Source organism: Zeus faber (assembly GCF_960531495.2).
Source record: "Zeus faber genome assembly, chromosome: 14".
In the NCBI taxonomy this organism is placed as follows: domain Eukaryota; kingdom Metazoa; phylum Chordata; class Actinopteri; order Zeiformes; family Zeidae; genus Zeus; species Zeus faber.
This window is the reverse complement of record NC_137200.1, coordinates 16,947,627-16,972,088: the sequence shown is the minus strand read 5'-3', so window position 1 is coordinate 16,972,088 and position 24,462 is coordinate 16,947,627. Positions and strand designations below refer to the sequence as shown.

The 24,462-nt window shown below is 42.8% G+C and overlaps 1 protein-coding gene across 1 annotated transcript; it reads right to left on the bottom strand.

The window, feature by feature from the left end:
• Positions 1 to 1,364: 1,364 nt before the first annotated feature.
• Positions 1,365 to 23,151, bottom strand: apbb3 (amyloid beta (A4) precursor protein-binding, family B, member 3; the record flags this gene model as incomplete). Its single annotated transcript, XM_080013455.1, has 12 exons — positions 23,028 to 23,151; positions 22,252 to 22,418; positions 19,656 to 19,723; positions 19,465 to 19,513; positions 18,265 to 18,414; positions 14,880 to 15,007; positions 6,595 to 6,709; positions 6,127 to 6,208; positions 4,581 to 4,664; positions 4,386 to 4,501; positions 1,759 to 1,938; positions 1,365 to 1,610 (listed from the first exon to the last, which is right to left on the bottom strand). The coding sequence occupies exons 1-12, from the start codon at positions 23,074 to 23,076 to the stop codon at positions 1,365 to 1,367; spliced, it is 1,434 nt and encodes a 477-aa protein (XP_079869581.1). The 5' UTR covers positions 23,077 to 23,151.
• Between the last annotated feature and the right edge of the window lie 1,311 nt (positions 23,152 to 24,462).

The window sequence follows — 24,462 nt, the reverse complement described above, 5'->3', positions numbered from 1 at the left end:
TCTCTCCAACTGGACACCCCACCCCTCCATCAGGAGGAGGGGGGATGGAGGAGTGACGGAGGGCAGATCCCCGAAGCTCGCTCCTCATTTCAGGCAAAGCAAGACGGTGCCACAAGTGTCTGACTTTGAGTCATTCAAGAAAAAGAACAAACAAATAAAACTTTGATTTCATTCTAAATTCACTATCGGGGCCACTCCCGGTGTTACACCCGGATGTGTGACCTGTGGAACCGTGTCGCGTTTGGGATCCAAGTCGCTGCTTTTAAAGCGAGGGCAGAGAAGCGGAGACGACCACTTTAGACTACCGACGTCTCTCATGTTTGTTTTAAATCATTGAGATCCGTGGAGGTTATTTTACAGAGACGAGCCGATCTTACACAAATCCCGTGAGAAAAATAATGTGTTTTAAAACACAGTGAAGTTTTTAGCGTTTTTCTGGCGAGCAGTCTACTCGTCTTTGTGTACACTTTTACAAATATTTTAGAAACATAGGTTGTACGGGGAAAGTAATATCACACAATTCAGCAGGTCACCCATTTGGGTGTACAACACTAACAACACTGATGCGCAGCGATGGAAATTACTTTTTATTGCTTAAACAGAACATTTAGCAATAAAACCCACTATTGCACTGGTTTTTTTAATACAACTCTTCCAATTCGCTCTGTTAAGTCCTTTAATAGGGTTTTTCACCTGATTTAAAGCCATAAATAGAGCCCTTTCACCTTCAACCATGTTGGATCCACACTTTTCACCATACGCCACGTTGGGTCCACACTTTTCACCGTACGCCACGTTGGGTCCACACTTTTCACCGTCCACCATGTTGGATCCACACTTTTCACCGTGTGCCATGGTGCATCCACACATTTCAGTGTCGGCCATGTTGGAAGTCCTGCTTCTTGGCTGCCACACGATGCACATCCTATTTACAGTCCAATACACTCTGTTTATATAACTGATTATATTTCATTGACTACTCGATTAGATTACATTCTAATCTACTAATTTATATTTCATTGACTATACCAGATTAGATTAGATTCTAATCTAGTAACTGTTACATTTCATTGACTTCTATATTCGATCAGATTATAATCGCTCATATTTCATTGACTATTATATTGGAATCTCATTGAAAAATTGTTGTATGGAATTAAAAACTACATTTGATTATGATCTAATGATTGTTATATTTCATTGAATACTATATCATATTAGATTGTAATCCAATAATGTATATGATAAATAATGAAATCTAACAGTTTTTAGATGAGATTAGATTCTAATCTGATAATGGATGTGATATTAGTGAAATATAACAGTTGTCTGATTGGATTCTATTCTAATCTAATCTCTGTTGGTTAGTTGGTCGCCGCCTGCTTGTTGCGGAAGGTTTCAAAGAAAGCTAGCATTCCCTTCTTCACACTGTTGTTGGTAGCGCCGCCGCTGTTGCCCTTGGTTGCGCCATTGCCGTGGTAACAGGAGGGCGGGGACAAAAAGGCAGAGTTGTCCATGGAGTTGGCCCGTTTGACCCTGGACGGGGTCCCACGCCACAGCTTGGTCCTCGGAGGAGGCGTCTGAGCGACGAGACACTTCTGGTACTGAAGCTGAAACATATTTCAAACATATATTTATTTTATTCTTTATTATTTACGATTTAAGTACTTTATCACATCACATCATGTCAGTGAATTTTATAGACAGACAGACAGACAGACAGGTTCAGACAGACAGGCAAACAAACGGCTGTCTCACCATGCAGGCGGCCTGCACAGCCTCAGACACGCCCCCGGCATCGGGCTCACACCAGAACACGTGGCACAGGAACCGCTGGGCACCGCCGTCAACGATCAGAGCGAAAGTTCTGGTGTCATGGCCGACGCCGAGGAAGGTCAGGCTGCGCACTTGGACCTCCCACAGTCGCTCCTGGCCGTCCTGCAGAGAATATTAGTAACTCCTCTTCTATTTGATTTTTATTATCAAATAAATGTTATTATTATTATGTATTATTTATCACATGTTAATATAAAAAGACTTAATCAGTATCATAAAACTATCTTTTATAACATTAAATACATTTAATAAATACATTTTTATTAATTATCATGATTTATTGTTATTTAATGAACACATTTTAATACAAAGAGAATAATATTAAAAATAACTAATCAATTTTATAACACTACTGTATAATGATGGCAATAACAATGGCAATATCGTTATTACATACTTTATACAAAGGTTTTATTATATGTATATATATATATATATATATATATATATATATATATATATATATATATACACACTACTCACAAAAAGTTTGGGATATTCGGCTTCCGGGTGAAATTTCAGGATGAACCTAAAATGCACTATAACCTTTACAGGTGAACTTAATTTGACCTTCTCTAAACTTCTGAATGCACATGTCCAACTGTTCAATGTTTCAGTACTTTTTGCACAATTTGCTGTTCTCTAACAAGGAGCTGAACGGCAAAATTCACAACAGGTGTCTGATCCATGAATGGACCAATACATTTCCTGGTTCAATTAGAATTGGTATTTAAACAGTTCTCTTCATCATGCTGTTCACATTTTGACATCATGAGACCAAGACGACACCTAACAACTGATCAACAGGACCTCGCCTTGCGAGGCTTCAAACAGGATGTTCTCAGAGGGAAGTGGCCACTGAGCTTAGAGCGTCACAGAGTGTCATCAGCAGGTTGCAACAGAGATACAGAGACTGGAAGAGTCACAGAAAGGCATAGACGTGGACGTCCTTTGGCCACATCCCACACTGATGAGCGCTTCATTGTGAACAGTGCCCTGAGGAACCCGATGGTGATGCCACTCAACTCCAGGCACATTTAAGGGAAGTGAGAGGCACCCAAGTGTCACGTCAGACCATTCAAAACCGTTGACATCAGCGTGGTCTGTGTGCTAGACGACCTGCAAGGGTACCTGACCACACCACCAGGCACAGGCATCATCGTCTTGCACGGGCCAGGGAGCATTGATGCTGGACCAGGGACCAGTGGCCTCAGTGCTGTTCTCTGATGAAAGTCGATTCACGTTGATCAGAAATGATGGCCGCCAACGATGTTGGAGACGTCAAGGAGAGCGCTAAGCATCAGCCACTGTTGTCACCAGACGAGCCTTTGGTGGTGGTGGTGTTACAGTGTGGGCAGGTGTGTCTAGTCACTACAGGACTGCCCTACACTTTGTGAATGGTACAGTGACAAACCCATACTACCTGAATGACATCATTAATCCAGTCATTGTGCCCCTGCATGAACAACACAGGCCTCATTTCATCTTCATGGATGACAATGCTCCAGCTCATCGAGGTCGTATCATTAGGGAACGGCTGCTGGAGACTGGGGCACCTCAAATGGAGTGGCCTGCGCTTTCTCCAAACCTGAATCCCATAGAAAACCTATGGGATCAGCTGAGTGGCCGTGTAGAGGCTCGTAACTCTGTACCCCAGAACCTCAATGACCTGAGGGCCGCCCTTCAAGAAGAGTGGGGGGCCAGGCCTCAGCAGACAATAAGTCGACTTGTGAACAGCATGAGACGTGGTTGTCAAGCTGTACTTGATGCTCAAGGGCACATGACAAGTTATTGAGACATTGACATTTTTTGTTGTGGTAAACCCACCACTGTTGTTGGCTTTTGTTTCAATAAATTGTTTGAGATGAGGAAATCACCATTGCATGCTTCTACTTAAATGCCCTACTTTCATGATATAATGTCACTGTAGCGTGAATTTTTTACATTTTCCATAAATTTCACCCGAAAGCCAAATATCCCTAACTTTTTGTGAGTAGTGTGTATATATATATATATAAAATTTATTTATATATATACATATATTTTGAACTGTATACAGTATAAATGAGTGGTTCATGTCAATTAATTAGTAAATTAATTTGTGATAAATGAGGATGAAAAGCGTAGTTAAAAGGTGTTATTTAAAGGCTAATACAGATATTAATTAATGAGGTTCTAGATTATATTAGAATATAATTAATATTTAATTTACTATTTCATCAGGTCTTATAAAATGGCTTAAATCATAATGTGATACATAAAATGAAGAAAATGTTTGCGCGTATATTTATATATATTTATATATATATATATAATGATACATAAGATGATTTTATGCTTCGTTCTATCTCCAACTGAAACCTGATCAGCATTCTCTTCAAAATAATATAAAAATACTATGTAAAAATATAATTTGTATAATATTATAATTAATATTTGATTTATTCTAAGACAGATATATATATATATATATATATATATATATACAAACAAACACATAAACATACACTTACACACACACACACGCACACACACACAGTATCTGTTACCTGTCCCCTCCATAAGGACAGCACATTGTCAGAGACGTGCAATCTGATTGGCTCCCAGTCGTCTCTGTCCGTGGCATTCATGATGCTTTCTATTGCTCTGTTTAGAACCTCCATTCCTACAAACACAATACATAATGTGAATGACAACATATGATTTATAAATATACAATTATAAAAAAGTAACATGCATCCTACCCATCGCCCTGGCCACAGGCAGAGTTCCGATATATTGAACCTCAAAGTTTGGAATTTGTTGCCTCATTGCCTCCAGAAACTCCACTGGAAATCACAACACACATCCCACATCATAGCATTACACAATACTGTATAACATCACGCATTACATTACACGGTATGACATCACACATCTCAACATCCCATAACATTATGTAGGGTTATCACCATGTAAGAAATTAAAATTGCACTCGTCAAAAAAGGGTATCAATTTATGTCGCATTATATGGTTTATTAAACTATTATGATGATGATCATCATATTACAGTGATCAAGAAAAAAGATAAATAAAATAAAAAAATAAATTATCCTGTCCCTCGCATGGTATTGCATCATTTCCAGTATCACGTCTCAAGTGTGTTTCTATGACAAAATGTAGATTAGAAACTCTGTTGTTTTCACCAGGAAGAGACGGTCTCCTCCTGGTGAAAGATCTTGTGATGTGTGACCCCCTGTCACGGAGCAGTCATGTAGTGGGAAACCACAAGACTGCAAGATTTCAGATCACAAGACAGAGAGTTGTGCAGTGTGAACAGTACAGCGATCTGACAACTTTTTAAGTCGTGTAGTGTGCCCATGGCATAACATTGTCTCGGTGGTTATCACGATTTCTGCATGTTGGCCACTAGATGGCAGCATGGCTACATGACAAATTAATACATTTTAATTGAGGTTGTGTAACTGCCAATTTACCATCGTGCAGTGATGAGAGTTGGATCATTTTTCATAGAAACATCTGCAGAAATAATATTATTTCAATTACCGACTGGTTTGACCTTAGTTCACATTAATCCAGACTTATTACTCGTGGGTCTCCTTCTCCCTGACCTGTCCTGGAGATAGACTCCCCCTGGGGGGTCTGTCCCGATCAAATGAGAGAATGCAGCTATGTGTTAAAGGAAGGGAAAGACAACAAAACAGAGCCATATGGTCATCTTGAGGTCTTTCTTCATTCTGTCCCCTGGGGTGAAGGTCCACGTCCCTTTCTAGGATGCTTCCCAAATGACGCCTTTATTGTTTGTAAATTAAGAGGAGTGTTAGTAGATCTTGGGTCTCCACAGGGTTCATACCACCCTCCTGTGAATCTCTGGGGGAGAGAGTCCAAGGAGGGCAATCCTGCGGTTATGTCCGCTACAATTACAAAACATGACACCACAGATCACAACATCCCATATTATAACATTATAATAACATGACATTACACTATAACATCACTCTATATAACATCACTCTATATAACATCACGCTATATAACATCACGGATTATAACATAATAGATCATGATATCACACTGTAGGACATCGTCGCAACATCACAGATGATAACATCCCATATTATTACATTACACTATATACCTGTATAACACTGTACAACATCACACTACATAACATATCAGATTATAAAATCAGTATAACATCACATGGATAACATTACAGTATAACATCACATTGTATAATATCATATGTATAACATGACACTGTATAACATGACTCTTCAGGTTGCTTACCTTGCCTTGGTAGGTCTTCAGGTGACATACTGTCTATTGTTACAGAGCGCGGGGGCTTCACTGACAACTTCTCAGACAAAATCTATAAGATAAACATTTCACATTTAATATAATGTATTTAAGCTAAAACACAGTATGATCAATGGTTAAAATATGTGGCTGTTGTTGATCATGTGCATCTCTGAGATTATTAACATAATCCCAGCTATTTTAAATGTTGGTAATGTATGTGTTTGTAATCTACCATTTACATTTAGCAATTAGCATTAAGGCCTGAAAAATTATTTTGATCAGAAATGCTATTATGTAGCTGTCCTCATTGTATACACCCAAGTACAACCAGTCTGCTATGGTGGACACTGGGGGCCACCCAGTACAACCAGTTTCCTACTGGTGAATGCTGGGAGCTACCCAGTACAACCAGCCAGATCTGGTGAACTTCCAGTCAACCACTCTTAAACCTGGCACCTTGGAGCACATATCGTGCAGGGTGGTGGCGATGGTCCTGGCTGGAGCGTCGCAGCGGAATACATGACACTTGAAGACGCAGCTGTCCTTCTCCCCCGCGACAAAGGCAAAGTCTCTGAAACACAGTCACCAGGCCATCACCTTCCAAACAGCAACATCTAACCAGTAGCCAGTAACCCCTTTAACTAGTAACTCAACACCTTGAGGATGCCGCTGTCCCTCTCCCCCGCCACAAAGGCAAAGTCTCTGAAACAGTCACCAGGCCATCACCTTCCAAACAGCAACATCTAACCAGTAGCCAGTAACCCCTTTAACCAGTAATGTGAGGCACCTTGAGAATGCCGCTCTCCTTCTTCCCCGCCAAGTCTCTGAAACACAACCAAACAGCAACATCCAACCAGTAGCTTGTAACCCTTTGTGGTGTGGGGATGGTGTGGTTTAAGCAGCCAGGATCCAGGCCCAGGATCAGTGTGGCTGTTCGCCTGTTGCATGTTAGACTTATCAAGGAGCAACAGGTAAAACCCCCATCCCCCCACACACAGGAGAGGAGACCTTGTCATGACATGTTTTCCGTTTGCTCTGTGCTTGTTCCAGCTTGCCAACTTGCTACAATAAACCGGTGTGGTTTCAACGACATTGCCTGTGTCTCTATGTTGGAGGACCCCACGTGGGTGGCGTTGGGCAAGCAGAACCGCCACAGTGGCGCCTCAACGGGGACTCTCCGGCACGGGATAGGGACACAGACGGGCCATACGAAGAAGCCCTGGAGCCACCAGCAGGTCAACGGGCGGCCAGTGCACAAGCACTCTCCCGACTGGCAGCAGCCACACCCACGATGTCAGTCGGTGGACTGGGGAAGAAGCAGCCATAGCAACCACCAAGGGTAACAGCCTGCAGCTAGCTGCTCCACCAAGCAGTCACCGCCGGGACCATCCAGCAGCCCAGCAGCCAGGCCACCCTCCAAGCAGCCCCCGCAACAGCCAAGCCCGGTAGCACCTCCACCAGTTAGCGCAGCAGCCCAAGGCCCCACATTAAGAATGGAAGAGGGGGTAGTCTGCTTCGTTGCCCTGGGGGAGGATCGCCGATGGACCGGGCTGTTCCAGGGAACCAGGTCCCCTGGAAGGGGACCAGTTCTTTTTTTGGACATTTGTTTGTTTGAGGTATGGGAACCCTCCAGTGTTATTATTTTAAGGTTAGGATCAGTGTGGCTGTATACCTGTTTCTAGTTAGACTAATCAACAAGCAACAGATAAAACCCTCATCCCCCCACACACACACACACCTTTTCATGACCTGTTTTCCATCTGCTCCGGGCTTGTTCCACCTTGCCCACTTGTTACAATAAACCAATGTGGTTTAAACCCCATTACCTGTGTCTGTGTCGGAGGGCCCTGAAAACACCACTTGGGTGGCGTGTGGGAGGCGGAACTGCCACACCCCTTTAACCCCTACCATGTAGGCAAAGTCTCTAAAACACAGTCACCAAGACTGCACCTTCAAATCAGTAACATCTAACCTGTAACCATTTTGACCAGCAACCCCTTTAACCAGTAACCCTTATCACCAGAAACCCCTTTAACCAGTAACCCTCATTCTAACCAGTAACCAACCCTCAACAATAACCCCTTTAACAAGTACCCCTAAGCAGTAACCCATTTAACCAGTAACCCCAAAAACCAGTAACTTTAAGCAGTAACCCCTTTAATGTTAGGCCCTTTAACCCATAAACTTGGTACAGTCACTGGGAGGTCTCTCCATCGTGGTCCTGCCAAGTTTAAGGGTCCTATGAATGGCATTTGTGTCATGTTCATTACAAACAAATGGCTTGCAAGATGTGCATCAATACCACAGATTAATGACCCTCTGTGGCCTTTGCTATTAGCAAGTGTTGTCATTGTCGTCCTTGTTGTTTGATTAAAATGTTGGAGGGATAGAGCAAGCAATAGAGGAATACCGTACATTCATATATGAAGGTTATACACAACCTGGAGCAGTTATCTCCACACTCTTGTCCCTTTGATTTTGTGTTTTTTCGTTTTTTTCCAAGGAAGATTGTATGTCTATCCTTCGTTCATGAATGGCCAAACAGTCATTAGTCCTTGAATGTATATGTTGCTCAAGCCCTACAGCGAATCATCTTCTTCTCGCAAACAGAAAATAATTACTGAGCAGCAAACTAATGGGAAAAAAGGGTAAAAAAAAAAAATGGTTTGTCATAATTCATATAGAATGTGACTGATTGAAACTTTTCACTCTTCCTAAATAAATAGTTGACAGAATTCAATGATTCTTGTGAGAATTCCATTCACAACTTAGAGCCGAACTAACTCTTCCGACTCTTCCGATTGAATCAAATGAACAAAAAGTAGAAAAATTACACATTTATTTTTACTGAGTCACTCGTAAAGAGTCCAGTCTCCAAAAGTATCTTTTTGTCACAAGTGAGCGCAGAATTCCCTGGAGATCAATGCGCATTTAGAATAAGGTTTAATATCTTGGCGCTCTCTGAGCCTATTGACACCTGGAGATGGAAACTTCTACTGAGCTTTGTTCAGTAAAAACTAACAAAGGCAAAATGTGTGGAAGCTGCAAATCATAATGAAAGAAATCAGTAAAGAGAAAAAAGAAAGTGAACAGAACCATATAGAGAAACAGTTTGATCATTTGGGTTGAACTTAATCTATTAATTGTCTATCCTGATCTATCCATTTTGCAGGGTCTTGAGGGGACTGGATGAAATCATATGCAAGGGGAACAAAATAACATAACGACACATGAAAAAAGATTTTAACTTTTCATTGACCAAATGATTTCAACCACAAAAGGTTGATTTGCTAATTTGCAGCATGTGTCAACTATTAAAGCGTTGGGTTAGGATTGTTGGGTCGTCCATGCAGTTATTGAGGCTCGGTGGTCGCCCTGTCAAAGTTCTGACAGGAAGAGACGTGACAGGAAGTGGATGAATTAAGTACAGCATTAAGTCGGCGTCCCTGCGATCTCGTCTCAACAAACTACGTGTTGTGCGCTTGTGTCTAGGGACTTGGTTACACTTGTCGTTTCAATGTGACTCTTGTGATCCCATCACGCCGGTGCACGGATCATGGACATGGATCATCTGGGATCCGATCAGCCCACCACATCCCAAGGTGGGCTGGCGCTCATTGCGATCAGATTTCACAGAAGCATGGACAGCAAACCATGTGCCCTTCCCTCGAGCCCTACTGATCCCGGCCTAAACACAACTCACAGGAAAGCCACCGATCCAGTGCACAGACACAAGTGCGCAGAGGTGGGTGTGCTGGTACTGGAGATGCTATAGGTTGGCACGTAGTTGCTCAAAGGAATATTTTTATAATCAGAAGTTCAGCACCCAGTCTGTGTGGGCGAAGGCCCAGTTTACAATATGAACCCACCGGCTCTTGAATCCACACACCACTGGAACCGAGATCGCACTCAGCATTGTGATGCACGAGTACAGTGCTCGTCTACGATGCCCTCTCTTTAAAATTGCACGTCTGGTACAGGCCCTACCGCTAAACGTAATTGAAAGATATAAAAATAACAAAACGGATTCCGTTGCACGCCAGCACCATTTCACCACAACATAATTTTAATATTATGTGACAACATGAGATCCGATCCCAGATCGGAGCCACAGAGCTCGCATGTTGTAACCGAGCCCAAAGACCTTGTATTCAAGACCAATGCTCAAGGACCTGGAGCGCTTAGTGATGGAACAGTACTACATGCTCCATACTACATACTGCATACTACATCTATATGTTATCTCCCACAGGGCTAAAAGTGAAAAACAATCCTGAGCCTGAAATGTTCTTGACAAGGGAGTCAGGGTCTGTCAGGGTCGGTCGAACGATGAAAAATTGCAGATTTATTTCTCTACAAAAGTATGTGCATTGCATACTCAATGAAAACTGTACATGTAACGGTGTTAATATGTTGGTTCAATCCCTGCATAAATGTGGACAGTGCCACCCTTTGGTGGTACTGGGTAATTTAATTTCTGTCAATATCGCGATGGAACTCTGGGATACCCATAGTTGCACAATGTCTGCTCACATGATTGAATGGTCCTGGATAAATCCGCCGTCAAAGTTGTTAAAAACACATATATTCACATGTAGTTTGTAGATTTTGATTGAGCACATGTTTAGTAGGCTCTGTTGCAAGTCTCGTATAAAATAATGAATGCATTGTGTTTTAATAGCCGAGTGTTGAAGCCACATGTTGACATGTCGGTTTTGGATAGCTGTTGCAGTTCATGCACTCTGTGTAGGGAGGCTGTATTTGTCCTCACGAAGACGGAGAGATTGACCATTCTCTATGTTTTGTGTCGCATGATTGCAGGTAAATGTTTCAATTGATGTATGAATGTTTCTTATATTGTAGTTGTTTGAAATGATGCACTTATGGCGAGTGGGCTGCTTAATAAGTGAATGGAGTGATGCAGTTCCATTTTTGTCCAGCAGAGTGGATAAAAGTACAACGTTTGTGTTTGTGTTATAAATAACATACTGTACAAAATGGATCATAGGAGTTTCTTCTAATTCGGTAGTATTGCCAATGTATATTTTTGTGCTTGATTATTTTTGTTGATTTTATTTGATCTCTTTTCTTTATATACACGTGTATTTTATTTTAACCAAGAAAAAATGTAAACCACTATATGATCCAGCTATATCCAAATGTTAGGTATCGACTTACAAATACATAGCCACACTGTATTATTAACAGTTGCTTGCTGTGGGAGGGTGTATTTTTGTCCTAACGAAGATGGAGAGATTGACCATTCCTTATGTTTTGTGCCGCATTATTGCAGGCAATAAACAGAGCACTATCATCCACCACTCCTGAGACTCCCGCCTGTCGATTGCCAGGGGACGGGACAGATAGGTCACATATACAACACTGCAATATTGTAAGTTTAAAGTGACAAGTTACCAATATGAAACTTTGAAGTGCTTCCTTCTGAAAAACACATTGTTAAATAATGGAAAATAAATAATGAAGAATGAAAAAAAAACATTTATGCCCTCCAGCATAAGGGCTGATACGCTGGCAATATTTGCTTTCCTACTTACTAGATATTCCGTGAAACTTTGGCCAGAACGTCATCATAAAAGCCAACGAGGACACTGAGGATTTTGTCCATGTTCAGGCCTGCAGCTTCATCAACATTCGGTGAAAAAAATTCATTTTTTTAGCTTCTCAGATAAACGTTGCCTAAATTCTGGGGCAATGCCATGGGTGTTTAGATAGCTGGGATGTTAAGTTGAAACGGACAGTTGTGTCTTCAGATAACTTTTTACACAGGCTGATCAGTGGCTGAGCAATTGTTAAGGACGGATCATGTTCTGCAATGAACGTGCACACACATATTTTTTGACGGGAAACACGGTCGGTCATTGATGCCGAAGTGTTGCTCCCAGTAACGTGGTGGTATGTGGGAGTGGGCGGGCAGCAGCTTTGTGAATGGGATTTTGTTGATGACCAATGAGCATTTTCTTTCCGCTGGTGTAGTACAGTAGCCTCATGGAGCTCACCGTGCAGAAACCAGCACATTCACCAAGTGCCAATGAGCGTCCCGTCTCCACCACTTTCCCCTATCCATGCCCCGCACCCGTATCTTCGCCACGTTCCATAAGCTGTGTTGCCATTTTCGAGCCATGCTGTAGCCATTCCTATGCTATAGCGATAGGAAGTAGCTCGCTGTTCATTGGATAAAAATGAATTGCGTTACTCTCATACCATTGGTAGGTGAAATACCGCTTTGCTTCGCTGAACATGATTGGATAAACATCATCCAAAGCAACCCCATGTGGAGTTTTGTTTTTTTCCTCAAGAATGGTTTGTGAATCTAAAACGGCGGCAATCAGGCACAGTGCCGGACAACTTTAAGCCCTGTATCTCCCAGCACGGTTAAGTAAGTGAATAAAAAGAACAATGTTTTTTGGATGTACTATGTAAATATAGTTATGGCACTTCCTTTCAGCGATTTGTGGGTTGATGACAACACTTTGGACTGACCCGCCCTGCGCTTTAATAACCGGAAGGCCTTTCTTATCGAAGAACTGGAGGCTTTTTACTCTATGACCACTGGCGCCTTTCTTCTCACTGGAGGCTTTTCTTCCAGAAGAACCGGACTGTTGTGGCCTTCTAAAGTCAATTTCAATTATGCCATACAGACGCCCATGGCCATCTCTAAGAGTTTCCCGCTCTGCCTTGTTACACAGTTTATCGGCTTTTACTGAGTCTTACTTTGAGGCGTTGATTTGATCGAAGGTTCCTCCAGTCCAGGGTTAGGGTTATTGTTTCTGAACCCGAACCCTGTGTGTGTTTGTTTGTATGGTGCAATAATTATGTTCAAAATCAAAACAAAAAATCGCGAACCATGCATCAACAAAAAAGCAGAGCAAAATAAATGCGGATAAACTGTGTTCTATATTGAAATCATTGTCAAACTAATACTGAACTAAACAAAGCAGTAGAGAACCTGTTGGACGGTGGCGTCTGTATTCCTGCCACCCGCACACATGTATTCATTTACCAGATTGCCTTGCAGCTCGGTGTCAATTCAACAATACCCTAACCCGTAACTAGGGGTGCTATTTACAGTGATATGTACACCTAACAATATGGCTCCAACATGGACGCTTTTCTTCCAGGGCTTCTAGAGGGTGTTTTTCTAGGAGAACTGGAGGCGTTTCCTCTCGAAGAACACTCCAACGTCCTGCTGCACAGTTCTGGACAACGTTCTGAGGACGACATCAGCTGTTCTGAAACTCCTTATCGGTTCCGTCATATTCACATATTGCCGGTTGATTTTTGGTTCAGGCTGGACTACACAAACTCTGTCTATGGATACTAACTCTGTCTTTATATGGTTCTGGAAGGACAGAAAGAAATAAAGGGGTGCTTTACCTGTCCCTATGGTGGTGGTGGGCATTTTAAAAACACAGAGAGAAGTGTTAGGGCAGAATCACAAAACAAAACATCAGAACATCAGAACAGAGCATCGCCACGAAAAGCCCATTTCAAGCAGTGTATGTCACGTTGCACGTTTCTTACAAGAATCAGTTAAACCTATTATTTCAAGGCTCAGTATGGGTTCTATGTTTTAAATGTTCTAAATTTTGATTGGAGACACTAAATCACCTTATAACCTTGCTGAGTTCAAGTTTAAAGGGGCAACAAACAACTTTTCAACTCCCCCACCCCCCTAGTCGTTTTTATATTCAAGGGTTTATGATCTACGTGGAGCAGATTGCGCCGCCGTCCGCCATTGCCGCTGATGGTTGCTCATTGGTTGACGCACTTCCTGTCACACATTGCCGTAAATCGATCATTTTCCCAGGGATTCGTACCCGGTGGCAGTCAGAACGCATATTGAAATCAAGGCTTGTAGGGAACCAATCTGAACGCCGATTGTGTCATTATTCTACAGTCATTACACTGTGCAATCAACAATTCCTTCACAATGATAAGTAAAAGCAAAAACATTGTCTATTGCTCCTTTAATGAATATCAGCTCAATAATATGTCGAGAATCCAACTGAAGGAGTTGGTTTGCTCTGTGTTCCTTTGTGTGACATAATACCTAACAGACGACGATTCCAAATTTAAAGGATCATTAAGCTACAGTTTGGAGCACAGATTTTCTCTGTCGCTGACTTTCTGTGTATACAACGCATGCTTTTGTTGCATTCAGCCTGCCTTACTCAATAACACACTTTCTTCCGGAGTATTGTGGGATCGCAGATTCTGACTGGTCAGCAGCAGCAGCCAGCTGCCGGTTATCACCACGGTCTGTTAATAATGACCTAGACACGGGCCACCACGTCTCCGCCATGTTTGACGTTCCTCGTATCACTCCATCGGCATGCTAATGCTAACAATAGCTAGTGGTGCTATCTTGTGGCGCAACATAGAAACTACAATGGAAGACTGAGGTCCAGTTCAACATTTATAACGGTGAATAGATCATGATGTAAAATTATAGATATGACAGTATATTGTTTATTCATATGTAGGAGAATAGTTCACTACGTCGCTTTTCCCAGTGGAAGCTCTTAAACTAGATATACGACTAGTTACCGTAACATCAATATTCCGTCTCAGTGTATTCTTTATTTAGTAAGTAGAGATAGATTATTAAGATTATTCATTATAAAATTTAATGTCCAGAAAGTACAGATAAAGCGCACATGCTGTATATCACCCTTTTTTTTTTAATCATAGCTGACCTACTGCCATGGTGATTGGCTCACCTGCCGTTGTTGCAGCCCACTCCCCACACACGGATGCTGATGATTGGCTGAGAGTGGAGGAGGGTGTGGTCTAGGGGGTCCATCAGACTCAGGGTGTCTTTCTTTAAAACCAGCAGCATTTCCTGACCCTGATAGAGAGATAGATAGATAGATAGATAGATAGATAGATAGATAGATAGATAGATAGATAGATAGATAGATAGATAGATAGATAGATAGATAGATAGATAGATAGATAGATAGATAGATAGATAGATAGATAGATAAGGATATAGGGTCATACCTTCAGTATGAATTTCATTCATACATTCAATTTAACTGGATATAAGTACAGTGGTACCTCGACTTACGACTACATCTACTTACGACTAATCCAAGATACAAAGTAGCAATGGTCGCGAAAATTTGTATCGACTTGCGACCGACTGCTCGAAGATACGACCGTGGAAATTTGCGGATGGCGCGTCGGCGGCCCCTCGGCAGGTGGTCAGCAGTCAGTCAGCAGTCAGTCAGCAGTCAGTCAGCAGGCGACCTACATCGTGTGTGCACGTAGTTTGTGGCTTATCGATATTTTTTTCATATTTACTGAGTTTGTGCTGTGTATTTTGTTTATTTTCACCCTTCATGATGAGTCCTAAGAAGAAGGATGAAGGGGAAAAAGGAAAAGGCAACGACTCCCATTGAAACTAAGAAGGAAATCATAGAAAAATATGAGCGTGGGAAAAATTGCTTCGACATACGACTGTTTTAACATACGACCGTTCTTATAGAACGAATTACAGTCGTAAGTCGAGGTGCCACTGTATAAGCGTTTGCGTGCCCATCAGCCAGTGAAGTTAGCATTTCCATGGTAACAGCGAGCTCTACCAATCAGAGGCGTCACTGTTACACTTAGGATTAGTGGGTAGTGTAGTACTTCTCCATGACATTGTGAATTAAACATGTTTTTCTTAAAACAAGGTTGATAGCGTACAGACTCGTGACTTCTAAAGGGGCAAAAACAAGCCTCCCATGCTTTACATAACTTAGGGGGCAGGTGTGGGTAATCCCAATCCCTTTGTTTGCCCCAAAGCTGTTGAACAAGGACTTTGGCTCTGGTTTCCGTTGTAATGAATCCCAGGGGGTCATATATCTGGGCAAGTACATGATAGATCCTCCTCATAGTCACAAGGGATGGTTCCTCTTGTTACGCTGATAGCACAGGGTATCAGAAGAGCAGTTGCACTTTAAGCCCAAAGTAGATTCACCTGGATCTGTGTGGGTTTGAGCCAGCCAGAGACTCTTGACTGGGCATCTAGTGATAGGTGAACTATAACTGACTGATGATTACCAGCCCACTGATGTACCTTGAAGCCCCCAGTGATCAGAAGCTCCCTTATTTTGTCAAGTTGAGATCTAGCTTCTTGTGTACCGGAGAGGCTAGTCTTCAGTTCACAAGAGGCTTCTCGACATAGAAGTTGTTTTCTATGGCCCATTTCACATCCCCATAGCCATCACTGTGGTGTTCTGAACTGCAAAGATGATACAGCAGGGGCTGCTAGTCATACCAAATGGTAATACATGCCATTCATACACATCTTGGGTGACGTCTCTGTTTATGTTCCGCCATAAGAACCTTTGTAGAAGTGTGTCCTCAGGTAGAAACTGGACCTGGTGAAACATTACCTTTATATCACCACTGACCACTACTGGGTGTTGACTGAAACGTAGCAGGACACCAATCAATGATGGGCCCAGGGTGGGACCTGGGAGTAGCTGGTCATTTAGAGATATCCCCTGGTATTTACATGAACAGTTAAACACCAGACGGGCCTTGTTATTGTGATGGACTAAATGATGGAGTAAGTTCCAGGATTCAGTAGAACTGTTGATAGTCTCTGGAGGGATTTTTTTTTAACCCTGTTTGCTCGAACTTGAGCACCTCATTGTTGCAGACTGTAGCAGTCTCTGGGTCCTTCAGAAGCCTTCTTTCAGTTCTCCTCAAGTTAGCTATGTCAGCCTCTGCTGGAGCTTTTAGTTTGGAAGCACCGGCGGGTCGGATGAGAGGAGTGGCATAATGTTGAATGCCATCAATTATCAGTCTTACAGTTTGGGCTTCTTACATCTGGATTGCCTGTTTTTCTTGTTTACGAGTGACCTGTTTTTCACTACAGTAGGGCAAGTACATCAAGTTGCCATGGCCTTTCAACGTGGCTGAGCAGAGACTCGGCAGCACTGAAAGATGTGATGGACAAACATTATTGGATGTTTGAAGAAAAGACCCGTGGTCCTTTCAGACCCGTTCATGGCCTGCCCAATTGTGTTTGCAAAGCCACTGGTCCTCCCCCTGGACCACATTGCACAGGCTCAATGGGCAAGATGAGATGAGCATTCTCTGAGCCAATCAGAACAAGAGGTCGAACTTTACGGAAAGGCTGAAGAGGAAGATCTCTCAAGTGTACAGTACATACCAATCCTGAAGGGACTGAATTGGGTATGTCTGTTTGATGAGGTTGATTTTCTTGACTTTGAAAGCCTTGTATAAGGTGTATCTTGTAATGGGCCTAGAAATAGCAGAGAATTCAAAATTGACTGTTCTCCCTCTAAGGTGTATGAGGTCAGGACGGACTGTACAGAGGGCAAGTATCTCCTTTTCTCCTGCAAGTTTGAGTAATTCAGATACTGAAGGTAAATGGTTCATGGTTCGGACCATCATCCAGTATGGCGTATGTTTTGAGAGAAAAGTTCCCATTCCACAGCAGCAATGGAATTACCTTGAGTAGCACCCGATCTGAGAAGCTTGTATGTGAGAAGTAGACTCTACTATGAGACAGTCACTACAGTCAGACAGTCACAGACATTATCAGATTTCTTCCTGGCTACAGAATTTAAAATATTAAGATGCAACTCTCTGCATTCCAGGCAGGGTTTCTTTAGTGTACAGTCAGCTGATGATTGTGAGGTATGGCCAGATTTACAGCACTGGTTCTCCCCTTTTACCCACTCCCGTATTTTCTCTCTGGTTTGAGGTTTAAGATTTGAGCACTTTGTGAGAAAATGTTCACGGCTGTGGCAAAAGAGGCAGTGAGCATTAGACTTCTTACATGTGGTTGTAGGAGAATTAACATGCTGCTCTTAGTATAGGAAGAACTATCTGCTTGACCTTCAATGTTGCTAGGTTGCTGCTCTTGTTGATAGCGCTGGGCAACCTGATTTCTCTGCTGCTGAGCCTTTGACTGTGTTGACTTTCACTTACTCCAATCAGGAAGGTTATGTAAGAGGTAAATTGTCTCTTAGCCTTCTAGGGGCAGGGTTCCTCAGCAGCACAGAAGGAATTTACAATATAGATAGACAGATAGACAGACAGACAGACAGACAGACAGATGTGTGTTTCACCAGTTTTCACCTCGCCCCAGGCTCCCTGCCCGTCTGTCTGCTCGGTGCTCTTGCAGTGAGACAGCTGTTGGATGATGTTGTTTACGGCCAAACTGCTTCTTCCAGGAGAGAGCTCCTCCTCCGGAACCTCCAGCCATCCAAGAGAACGCACCGCAAAGCACTGGATGGCAGACAGACAGGCAGGGAGACAGGCAGAGTTATAGGTTGAGAGAACAAACTCCAAAGCACCGAGAAGTAGAAAGATAAGCAGAGCGAAAGGTAGAGCAACAGGAAAAGAGTCTGACATAATGTAATGGAATGTATGTGAGGGGGACAGGCAGAGATACAGGTTGAGGGACCAGCAGGGAGACAGATAGGGAGACCTTACGAATGATTCAAATCTTTTATTTACTAAATGCTTGTTTTGAACCCTGCTGTGGGCAGGCTGGCTACAGGGTATTGTTATACCATTGCATCCAATCTGTAAGTGGAGTTGAAATTCTCAGCATAAAAAGCGAATTGTTAGTTATCATCAAGAAGTGCTGATGAACTTCTTTGGACGACCTGTGTAATGACAAGAGTGCAGCAGTTCTGTTCTACATTTATGGCCGCCACCAATCCCCTTCTTCAGAGAACGATCTTAGCATGATTTGATCAGCTAAACAACTAATCATCATTGCTTCCCCAAGAGGAGGCTTAATCTCCACAAGTGAAACAAATAAACATAGAAACAAACAACAAAATGTAGATGACAAAACATAAACATAGAAACAGCTGGGTGACAATATGTATTTGGCACGTGTCCTCTGTGACCATTATGTACGGTGTATGATGTCAGAAACATGTCTTAGCCAAGCAGCGAAAGGCTGAGCAGCCACCCACGGGACGTGGCTGCGAGAACACTCTGAGCCCAAAGCGCCGCAGCGAGAGAAGAACCCCGAACCCACAGAGCTGCCAAGAGCCCACAGACATGCCCCCAACTGCACCCAGATGTCCCACAGACACGCCCCCAAGGGCACATCGATATCCCACAGACACGCCCTCAAGGGCACCCAGATATCCCACAGACAAGCCTCCAAGGGCATTCAGATACCCCCCCCCCCCCCCAACACTATGGTCTCCCAAAACAACCTGGGACGGAGAGAACCTAACCCTTGTGACATCACAGAACAACGAAGTGAGACGAGAGAACAGAATAACAGAATAGACTGGTTTATTTTTTAAATTTCACCTTGGTGTCTGGCTCCTGGTCCCCGGGAGCATCGCCATGCCAACAAGACCTGGAAAGATGAGGGGGAAAAAAGCCTTTCGACATCAAGCACAAATTGCAATGTGTCTAAAGTTGTCAAAGGTCATCTGTCATCTGTATCTATAAAATATGTCTTGTAAGCTAGTAATATTTAAAGAGAGGGCGTTGGATACCTGAGCTCAGTGGAGCCTTTGGGGTCACTTTCTGCTTCAGTAGAACTATGTCTTCTACTGCTGATTTCCTGGGGATGAACAGGCCAAAGTGAGGTTCAACACCACTTTCCAGTTAATACTAACTGTCAATAACTAGACACTAACACTGACTATCAACCAACTCTTACAAACTAACTAACCACTCACTATTATTAGCTAACAAATAACTATTACTAACAAACATACTGTATACAGTATGTGGTAAACGCGCAAACATATTTTATGGACTAACCTGCTATATGCACTAACCTGCTATATGTACTAACCTGCTATATACACTAACCTGCTATATGTACTAACCTGCTTTATGTACTAACCTGCTACAGTACATGTACTAACCTGCTATATGTACTAACGTGCTATATGTACTAACGTGCTATATGTACTAAAGTGCTATATGTACTAACCTGATTTGTGTACCAACCTGCCTATTTTTACTACTAATATAGGGTGACCACATTTTGAAACCCCCAAACCAGGACCCTAAATTGTACCGCACATTTGGCACTCTGTTGGGCGGGCAGTGACTGATGAGCATCCCTCCGTTATGCACGATGCCTTTTTTTGTTTCGTTCACTAAGGTAACAGATTCACTAAGGTAACAGAGAGGCACGGGGACGCGCAGCGGAGTCGCCTACAGGAAGCGCCGGCGCTACATGCACGCACGCTCACATACACATACATACACACACACAGACACACACACACACACAGGCACGCACGTACACACATACACGTACACACACATACGCGCGCGCGCACACACACACACACACACACAACCCTAAAAACACACAATTCACAGCAAGTAAGTGGCTGTGTTGTTGATGATGCCCCCTTCTCCGGTGGGATGTCTGTTAACGCTCTGTTCTGCCTCCATACAGTATATTATATATGTAAGCGCTGAAAACAAGTATAATATAATTATGTCAATCCATAGTTTATCCATATCCATAGTTGATCGAGATGAATCACAAATTTATCACACATTTTTTTTATACGTTCAAAATGTACCGTAGATGGATATTTTTCCAAGTGTTTGATGACCCTCTTATCAACATGGGTGTGGACAAATATGCTTGCTTTATGCAAATGTTTGTTTATTGGAAATCCATTAACAACCCAAAACAATGACAAATATTGTCCAGAGGTAAATATTGTCAAAGGTACTGCATTTAGCATTAAGAAATATGCTCAAATCATAACATGGCAAACTCAAGCCCAACAAATATCTGGAAAACACTAAAATGTCCTGTTTCTCAACATTCACAACAAAATTGTCCCGGTTTTCGCCACAATTAGAATAATAATAATATTATACTTGTTTACATAGATGTTTATCAAGTTCCGCCCCACTTATTACTTAACCCAATGGAAAAAAAAAAAAAAAAGCGAAGCACCACACATCTGAATTCATCCCGTCAACCCTCCCATTTCCGCCGGGATTCTCATGTATTTTACATTTTTCTCCCGCTGTCCTCCCGTTTAAATATTTTCCCGTAAATCTCCCGTATTTTTAACCTTCCAAAAAAAGAAAAGTGATCAAGTTCAAGAAAGAAACCCCTCAACGCCTTCTCACTCGTCACTTTCCCCAGATGACCCCACCTGCGTTGCGTTAATGCTGCAAAAAAAATTGTGGCGTTAAAACGGATTTTGTGTTAACGCATAAACTTTGACAACCCTAATGAGGGTCATTGTCCTACAGAATGTGTGACGGGGAACCTAATGTTATTGCTCTGATTATCCTTCCCGTTCTTCTTCTTCTTCAGCCTTTCGGAGTCGGCTAATTGGGGGCTTTAAGATACTCGAAAACTCACGAAACTTTGCACACATGTGAGTCCCGATGTGGCATTTGATATTATATGGGTCCCATGCATGGGTGTGGCAAAATGGGCGCCAACGCCCCTGAGTAAGTCTTCCAAAAATCAAACCTATTCACTTTTTTTCCACGAAAACTCACAAAATTTAGTGCATACAGAAAGTTGGCCATATTTGATTTAGGGGGGTCATTTTGGTCACTTTTTGGTAATTTTCATGCAAATTGTTGGAGATTTCCGTAGCCATTACTCTATGAGGTTAGTATTAGTACATGGTGACCCTCTGATCACCATCCGGTCATCGTCCGGTCACCGTCTGGTCACGTCTGGTTAAGTCCATTCACCGTCCGATCACAATCCTGTCACCGTCCGGCCACCGTCCGGCCACCATCCGGCCACCGCCTGGTCACATCTGGTCACCGCCAGTCACCGTCACCAGTCACACTCCGGTCACGTCTGCTTACATCCATTCACCGCCCAGTCACCGTCCGGACACCGTCCTGTCACCGCCTAGTCACCGGCTGGTCACGTCCATTCACCGTTGTCACCGTCCGGTCACCGTCCGGTCACCATCTGGTCACCGTCTGGTGGCGTCTTGTTACGTCCGTTCACTGTACGGTCACCGTCCGTTCACCGTCCGGTCCCCGTCTGTCCACTGTCTGGTCACCGTCTGGTCACCATCCAGTCACTGTCTGGACACCGTGTACTAATACTAATCTCAGAGAGTAATGGCTACCTACCTGGTTAGCGGATGTCTCTGGACTGAGCCCGTCGTGGCAGGGGTGGTGCCACTGGGTGGCGCCAGTGGGAACATGCCAGTAGTACAAACCAGTAGAGTCTCTGATGATCCTCCACCCAGACGGCAGGTCTGGATCCACTACCACACCCTGATCCGCCCAGATGTTATCTGGAGAGAGAGAGAGAGATATATATAATTCTACTTTCCTCGAGTATAAAGTTACTAATTAGCTGCAGTTTACCATTTTGTGAATATTGTCTTTAAGCTCAAGTTTTTATCTTATCTCTCCAATATGGCTGGGCATTCATCTTTCCAATAAGATCTGATCAGATCGGATCAATAAGATAACACTACTATTTCCCCAGGTGGGAAATTACGGCTGATGTGACCTCTCCAACATGGCTGCACTGTGCTTGAGACCTCTCCAACATGGCTGCACTGTGCTGAGCCCTCTCCAATATGGTTGCAATGTGCTGTGACCTCTCCAATATGGCTGACCCTTTGATACAAAACATACAGTATATATAGTCCTCTTTGTGTGCTAAAGTGCATCTGTAAAAGGAGAGAGGAACCTTAAATGATAAAACTAAAAACAAGCTTAAAGGTTAATCTCTCATGAGACCGATGATATTTAACTCAATGACAATGCATCACACTGTGTGTGTGTGTGTGTGTGTGTGTGTGTGTGTGTGTGTGTGTGTGTGTGTGTGTGTGTGTGTGTGTGTGTGTGTGTGTGTGTGTGTGTGTGTGTGTGTGTGTGTGTGTGTGTGTACGTACCGTCGTAGTTCACTATAATAATGGCTAACATGTAATCCTTCCCCAACATGGCTGCTCCCTTGGCGTCTATCTATCTATTATCTATTTATTACCGTGTCATCCTTTTCTCCCTTTCCCCTGTTCCCAGTGTCCTCTCCCCGTCTCTATCTGGATGGATGCTATTCTGCCCCCCGCTCCCTCCCTCTCTCCCTCCCTCTCCATCTTTCTCTCCCTCTTTCCTCCTCCCGCCCCCTCTGATGACGTACACCGCCCCTCCTCCCTCTGTCTCCCTAGAAATGACATTTGAAACCACTTCATCAGACAATCGTCCTTTTGAGATGGATGGATGGATGGATGGATGGATGGATGGATGGATAGATAGATAGTTACTTCATCTGCTGGAGGGATGCTGCACACATAAAAAAAAATTGAGAGAGAGAGAGAGAGAGAGAGACAATTTTAAATGCACTTTATTTAAAAATCTGGCGTTGCATTTAGAGGATATACACTAAATTCAGAATATATCCAGTGACAAATAAGTAATAAAGTAGGGGTGTGGTAGAAACAGCTCGAGAATACACAGTGAAATCAATGAAATACAAAAAAAAAGAAAAAAAAGACTATATAGAATATGTATATCTATTATATCTATAGAATATTTTAAATATATGTATTTAAAATGGGAGATGAGGATCCGTGGGTTGTGTGATTCTGAGCCGACTCTTCTTCTCCAGGGCCGGCGGCAGGATTTGTTCTCTCTAAGAGGGAGCTTGACCAACACGGGTGCGAAGAAAATGTGTCAGACTGTATAACCAACAGCGCAGCCAGTAGACCCCACACACACACACACACACACACACACACACACACACACACACACACACACACACACACACACACACACACACACACACACACACACACACACACGTACACAACTGTGAAAAATCCAAGTGCAATTTTTTATAAAAAAAAAAATAAAAAATACAATCTCTGATGTGCAATGTGTGAAAATATGTGCAATATGCTCAGTTCTCTGGTTCCTATTTATGGTGTTCTTTTCTATATATTTGTATATTGTTTATAGCGCTTACCTTGATATTTGCTGCTGAAACAATGTAAATTTCCCCGGTGTGAGACTAATTACGTTTTATCTTATCTTATCTTATCTTAAATAGTCCAGTGTCATGACATCAGAGTTACTTCAGAAGGAAGTTATTGTTTTCACAATGAAAGCGGATGTGGCACACAGCAAATTCGATATAAATGTCGTTTTTAATTTAATTTGGCCAGAGAAGATCCAACAATATAGCCACAAGTGACCATGAAAACATCAAAGACAAAAACAACAAAAAACGTCTTTCACGTGCAAAGGCGAAAGACGGGAAAGCACCCGACAGCGCCCATGCGGCCACAATTAACAGCAACACAACAAATCCAAAATGCGACGGCAAGC